Raw genomic sequence first — 7,572 nt, 5'->3', positions numbered from 1 at the left:
ATCATAGTTTACATAAAACCACACAATATAATCTTTGTTACATTTCATAGCAATAAGTTTGTTAATATCAACACTAGCTTGTTTTATCACTTCACAGTATCAAGCACCAAAAGGAACACAGGACTGCCTGCCCATTGCAGAAGTTTTCCCAGAAATCTAATGGACAATGAGGACTAAAAACAAAAAGATTAAATAACTTCCCTAAAGATTACACACGTTCTCACTATTCACGAGAAATGAATCCTCTTCAAATTCTTCCTCAACTTCACTTTTATGCTTGTAATATTTGTCACAGTTAGTTCTAACCAGTACCTGGCACTAGTTTTATATACTGTCTTTTCAGGAGTTCCCATAACACCTTGTATTGCCACTGCAGAACACTGTTGATTCTCCTACTCTAAAATTTGGAATAATCATACTGAAATTCTTCTTCCTCTCTGTAGAAAGATGAAGAAATTTAGCTTGCTTAAATATCTTCAGGTCTCTGTCACTGGGGGAGTTGTCTTTTTTAAATTTTAATAATGTTGATTTTGGGACAAGGGATAAAAGCACAGAGCTGCTATAATTTAATACATCTACTATCTCACATAAGCACTTTGGAATCCTTATGTCATAGATAAGGGGCTTTTTTGGATGCAAAGGCAATCATTGCAACATTTCTGCAGAGAGCCTAAAGCAATCCACTATTTGTATTTCAGTTTTTTAGATTTTAAATAAGTAGTTCTTCCCGGTAGCAAAGTATTTCTAAAAGAAAGATTTATCAGTATACTGCAAATCTTATTTTACTTTTATTTGTAACTACAAAAAAAAGCATCAGTATGTTTACACTGCTTCCTTTTGCACTCAAACATTTTACATCCTTTATTTACCAAGGAACAACTCAACAATGCAACAGCTTGCTTACCATGAATCCTTTGATTGTTCTATAATAGGAATCTAGCAAGAGAGCTCCAAGAGAACAAACTTGGGAAGTCCTATCCCAGCCATCTGAGCAGTGCACTAATACACTTGCGCTCTCAACTGCTATTGCCTGCAAAACACAGTTGTTTCTTAGTGAATGTTCTATTCTAGATAGAAGTTAAAATTTAGTAAATAAATACAAGCTACATTTATCCCAAACTCACAGCATAGACCATTTTATTTAACGAAGCCAGAAAAATGTTTATTATGAGGAAAGGATTTGATACTATCAGAAAGCTAGGAATTTCTCTCCATGGAAGTATAGAAAATCCCTTATGTTCTATAGGAAAGAAAAGAAATTCCACTATCGACTTTGCACAAGGTAACAAGAACATCTACAGTGGTTCCCAGTTCTCATTCTACCCCTTATAAAACTAAACTTCTAAAAACCCCCTTGCAATACATACTAAAAAAAGAAGTAGACTACATAGTATAGACCAAACAGGTTAAAAAACCAAAACACAAACACATCATTAAAGATATCCACTTGTTCATCATTATACTACACAAAAGTCAAGGACTAGGAAATGCTTATTAGCTTCAGCTAAGAAACCAAATCTGTTAGCCCAGATATTTGAGGGTTGTCTTTAGGAGAATTATCCACTTTTAACTAAAGTAATTCCTTGTTATTTCACCTAGTAAAAACAAAGATCCAGGTTTTTTCTTCACCAAGCCCCCCTCAGGTCAAGCCCTTGGCTGCATAGGTGCCTGGCAGAGGCAACTGTTTCTCTGAATTCTTCATAAAGAGTCCCATTTCCTTGCCAAATGAAGTCAGCACAGTTGCTTTGGCTTCTTTGCCATTAGTGCCCCAGGAGTTGTTTTTTAGGGTACACTAAATAATAGTTTGCTTGATCCACCTCCAAACTGGCTACACCCTTCATAAATATCTAAAAGAACCAGGGAGCATAAGAATCCCTTCATCTCCCAATACGGTGACCAAACAGCATTCAAAAAATCTCAAAACATTAGCTGGCATATTTAATATATCCAATCATAAAGAAACATGTAATACTTAAAACAGCATATCAGATGTATCAGTGTATACTAAGCACCTACCTCCAAAAACGTCAATTGCAAAATTTTACACATTACATAATATTAAGTATAATTTTGCCTGGTAGAAAGTCAACTTCCCATCAAATAAAGAAGCAGCATGCAAGTTACCTTGACTAGGAAGACAGCAGCATCCAACACAGCTTTGATGTGACGCAACCATCCAGAATTCTCCAAACCAGACAAAAAGTCATTGACAGACAAACCCTTCATGCCACTGACTGAAAGAAACCAAGAGTTAGAAAGCCTTAAGCAGTTGCAGCTACCTATACCCTGCAATGGAGAAGGAAGAATAACTGTATATTGTTTTTAATGCCCTATGTTGTAAGTTGATTAGAAATCTTGCAGGAAACCACCACTCAAATGGTTAGAAGAGGTGTACTACAAAATGTTCTCCATTCAAAATTCAACTCTGTAGAACTACAGTAACCATGAATGACAAGAGTTAGATCTTTGTCTTTTTGACAAAGTAACATTCAAAGCAAATACACTGGTTACCCCCAACAGGGAGCCTTAACCTTGCCTTGCCAAGGAAAGCAACACAACTGCCAAAAGCTTACCAGAAATACTTAAGAATTACAACTGCTAGTAGGAAGTAGCTGCATCCAGACAATATACACAGTTAAGAGTAGTCAGACTGCCAGAGTTTCATCACCTTCTCCACTCTGCTTAGTAGAATAAAGTGAGTGCAGTACAAGGACATGGTGATGAACTGAAAACCATCAAGATTTTGTCTACCTCCAGACTTGACATACTACAATTCTGACTGATCTCTACCATTCTTCCCTAGTATACTTTGGGAAGTATTTGTAACCATAATGCCAATTGAAAGGGCAAGGAAGAACTCAAGTTAAAGGAAAGATGCCTTGCAGCACAGCAGCAAGAGGTATAGAGGTAGACTAAAAGTTTCTCACACAGACACTTACCAATTCACAAACAAGACAGATAACCGAGTTCTTGTACAATTTTGAGTAGCAACTCAATTACATTACTGTCCAAACATGACAAACTTCTGGCAATAAGAAAAGAAATATTCGCTTCAGCTATGTGTGATTCTAAGAGAAGATACCTGAGGTCGCCATCTACAAAAATACCTGCCCCTCCACAGCGGAAGCCTACTTTCTACCAAGCTTAATGGTTGGACTTTATGATTTTAAAGGTCTTTTCCAACCTAAACGATTCTATGATTCTGAGCTAGTGGGCCCCAAATGAAAATAAAAAGGGTCTGTAGCCAAAAGCTATCAGTGGGGATATTCATACAGCAGCTGCAAAGTAATCTTTACCTCTGACTATGGGAGGAAGTGAGTCTGTAGGGGAAGTAGAGAACAAAATTCACCAAGTCATTCTGTGACACAGTTTTATGTTCAGTCACGTCCCCTGATGTAATGAAGGCTATAAACTCTTAAACCACTGCCTTGTGGAGCTTTCCTGTACCTGCACTATATGTTTCTCAGCCTTCAGCCATACAAGTTTTGGTATACTCCCCATTTCTCAGGAAGAGTCAATACTGCCAGTTGCTGCTGAATGCTGTAACAAATACAGGCTTTCAAATAAGTATTGCAGCACCTTTTCTAAAGCCCGCACATCTTTGACTTCTACAAAACTATCTAGCAACCATAGCACAATGAGGTAACAAAACATCAAAAAAACCCTGGATACAAGAACTAATTTTAAAGGTCAGTCTGTAAATATCAGTAAGAGCAGAAAAAGCTATGCTAGTTTTCCCTGGTCTTCGAAGGAGATAGCACCATTAGGCAGGAGTTCTACTTCAGGTGTAGCACATAGAAGAAATCAGCTGAGAACTACTTGATCCTTTCAGCTAGCTCACACTCTCTCTACACCAGTGGTTCCATACACCTGTTCAATCACAACAGTATACAAACAGGTCCACCACTCTATGGTAAAGGAAAAAACCTAAAATATACAAATATTTGGAAATTCAAACATCTGCAGGGAAGAGATTGAACAGACAAGGCAATGTCTAGAGGCACTATTCATGGCTGCTCACCCCTACATTCTGTAGCTTATGGTTTAAAGCACAAGCTTTCAGCTAGAAAATAAAAGTGCTTCCAGCCCTCAGTTTGTTTTTACCCAGATACTGCTGTCAAAATCTGATTTTGACCAGAATTTTCAGCTTGGTAGAAATATTTCATCACTAGTATTTCCCCCTTCTAGCTAGACTTCTATATTTTTATAAACCAAGGCAGAGATAAGAACACATAAATTGAGCCCAAAGAATTACTTTCCATTTCTGTGAATTAACACAGACATTTATTTCATCACTAAGTAGTATAAAAAGAAATTGCATTGACACTGTTTTGAGATTTATATGCTAAAAAAATCATTTCTAGTCCCTTATGGTCCCTAAAAGGGTCAAAGATGATTTATGGTACCACTAAGATGTTTAGCTACTTCACAATAACTATCATTCAAGATAGTTTTGGCTATATGTATCCCATCATAAAAACACATGCCCTGCATGCATGTTAGCCCCAAAACCCCCAAAGAGTGTTCCATTGCTTGATTATCCTTATACACACTACTAGCAATGCCTCAGGCAGCAGTTCAAGAGGTGACTAGAACCTGCAGACTGAAGCACAGTGGGTTGGGGGCAGAAGTTGTTTTTAAACGAACAAACGCCAACAACCCCATACAGACACTCCACATAAGCCACAACCCTCCCCCCCCTTAGTTAACACACTTCCATCATCAAAATACACGCAGCAGGCTAAAGTGGCTATCATTGAGCCTTTTCCTCAAATATTTCCTGCAGAGATGCTGTTTCTTGACACATGCAAAACCTTTTTGCTTATCAGAGTTCAATCTCTTCTGACATGTAATACTATGTTTTTGAGTATATAAAAACGGGACTTGATATTAATACCACAGCCTAGTGGTAGTGGCGTGGTATGTGGCGTCTATGTAACGATTCTTCCATTATCGTTGTATAGATGGGCAGGCAACAGTCATCATGTCCACACTGAAGAAAATTTTAGAAAAGTTTTGTTTCACTGCATGCAAAATACTTAAAAAAAAAAACCCAGCCGAATCTGAGATGAAAACAACTGTAAATCCTCCTAGCATGCTCTATGGTGTGGTCCCATTACAAAAAGATGTTGGGAAGGATTATGTCTTACATTCCACCTGCAAATGGAATCGTTAGATTCTGAAGGAAATCAGGCAGATAAACAAAGAGCCTAGGAGCAGGACACATGCTGAAGAATGAATAACAGTTATTTGTTATAAATAAAACTGAGGACAGTCCCAGTTACAATGGCCCTTGAACAAATCGGGTCACTGGTATCACATCCCTGATTTGAGAACATCCAATTCAGCACATCCAAGGGAAGCTAGTACACAGAAGTTAAACGGCATTTTTCTAATTAAGCTGTGAACCATTTTCATAGCATTTCCCTCCTGATCACCCCACTGACGGCACTTTTCTACAGGGGTCTGAAGAGTAAATTATTGCATATCTCCCTAAATTTTAAGGGTCCTTTGTACCCCTAAAGATGCTTCTATTTCTAGACTGGTATTCAGCAAAACTCTAGTGAATTATATAGACTGAACAGAGGTAGAACAACTGTGTTCATTCACCCCAAAACCTGATCTGAAGAACAACTATAGACATCAGTCATGATTTTGTTTAAATCGAGTTTAAATAAACCAATTCTCCACACAAGGAAAAACTGAAACATATTCCATCCTTAATGAAAGCTACAGAAAGATATTTGGTAAGTACTATTGGTGGGATGCTAAGTCAAATGGAAGGAATACGAAGTCTGTGAAGTTTAACTGTGTGATGCATGCGTTTCTGCAGACATTATTACACAGGAGCAGGCCTCCTTAAAAAACATAAATCAAGATTTATTAGCTAGTGTTCTGGAACTGAAGATACTAGCAAAAGAAAGAGGGATTATGCCAAACTTAAAAACTGAAGTTCAGGGTCACACTGCTCATCTTTCCCTTCAATCAAATATGTGCAGGAATAACCACAAAAATACATATTATCAAAGCTCAGTAGTGTTCCATACAGAGTGCCTGAAGAACAGGTTAGCAGCAGGTAGAGGCTCAATGAGAGTAAAGTAAGACTACACCACTAGTCTAAGATTTCTTGACCAATGTAGCCAGAATGTCTTCATCAATATAGGCTTCTGTACAAGTGTAAGCCTTCTCCATGACTGGAAATATTTGCGTAATTCTAGAAGGCAAGCACTTCTATATGTGGTGTTTGTCAGGTGTGGAAGCCTGACTTCTGCCACTGTACTCTGATCTCAGTATTGATACTCCACAAAGTGTCTGAAGGGTTTTTTTCAGTTGTTTATTAAATAGCTCTTTTAATATTTTATCTAGACTTCTGCCTCTCCATTTTCACCACCAGGTGGCAGGCAGTGGTACGGTGAAGTGGTTCACTTTTCCCCCTGCCCCACTCTCTACAAACACTCTTAAGATGCACCTACAAGCACCAGGCCAAAGGGCTTAAGTTTTGTACAGACCATATGCTTATTATGAATTCGGTGGAACTGAGTGCTCCTTGAAGAATCAGTATTCCATATATGAAAATGTATGTACAGACACACATTATTTTGTGTATTTATATTACACATATGTGTACACATGCATATATACTTGGAAAACACAGAAGTCTCCCACAAGCCAATGACATACTAATCAAGTTCACCCAAGACATATGCGCCACTCAGTTAATTTTCTTCAAAATAACTCCATTCATTGGGTTTACAGTTTAAAAGGTAAAGGTTTAAGGTAATTCATTACCACAAAGCACAGCAAACTGGTACTACACATAAAGCTGAGATAAAAATATAGAAATATCAATACAGTTTGCATAAGCTATTATTAAAGACTTCAAAAAATATTTATCCTATTTTCATATACACTATTATAGTACAGTTAGAACATACCTTCCAGAAGCTTTTGTAAGCTGGATCTCATTACATGAATATTTTCAATGCCAACAAACTGGAACCTAATGTTAGAGTAGTTGTCTTCATTTTCATAGCCCTTCCCAGCAGCTCTGTTTGCCATTGCATTAAGCTTAAAAGAGCAAAATAAAAATATTGAAAACCAGTACTTGACATAAAAACCTCAAGGTAAGAAATGAAAGTCATTCAATTTCAATGGAATGCACTGGGGAAAAAACCACACAAGAGCACATACTATAAACATTCTAATAAATAAAGTTTGTGGCAAATCAACTTGAAAGCATTCAAGTGTACAAAAGGCATGGTACATGGACTGCCTGTTGCTTTTTATATTTAGAGCTGACATAGCTGAATAATGCATTTAATAATTTCCTATTCTCTCCTCCGTATTCCCACCAACTAACCTTTACTTATTTCCAAACATTTCTGAGCAAAGACACTAAAAAACAATTAACCTAAGAAGGAAAGAGTAAGACCCAGACTTAACCATACACGTACTTTCCAGGCATCCTAAAAGTGTCAGTTTTGGGCGTAAGAAGCTAATAAATTGCTGCAGCTATAAAAATTACAACTATAAAAACCACAGTTGGCTCAGTTTCAGCCTGTCAATAGGACC

General features: G+C 37.4%; 1 protein-coding gene across 1 annotated transcript in view; it reads right to left on the bottom strand.

The window, feature by feature from the left end:
- The window catches only part of MTMR6 (myotubularin related protein 6), a 21,764-nt gene that overhangs the window by 6,774 nt on the left and 7,418 nt on the right, over positions 1–7,572 (bottom strand). The window contains exons 7-9 of the mRNA XM_009327877.1: positions 6,936–7,068; positions 2,125–2,234; positions 905–1,030 (exon numbers count right to left, since the gene is read on the bottom strand). Of these exons, the coding sequence (XP_009326152.1) occupies positions 905–1,030; positions 2,125–2,234; positions 6,936–7,068 (369 nt within the window). The remainder of the gene's footprint in view (positions 1–904; positions 1,031–2,124; positions 2,235–6,935; positions 7,069–7,572) is intronic.

This window comes from Pygoscelis adeliae, unplaced genomic scaffold (genome assembly GCF_000699105.1).
Source record: "Pygoscelis adeliae isolate BGI_AS28 unplaced genomic scaffold, ASM69910v1 Scaffold14, whole genome shotgun sequence".
NCBI lineage: Eukaryota > Metazoa > Chordata > Aves > Sphenisciformes > Spheniscidae > Pygoscelis > Pygoscelis adeliae.
The sequence above is the reverse complement of the archived record's forward strand: the minus strand, read 5'-3'. Positions and strand labels throughout refer to the sequence as shown.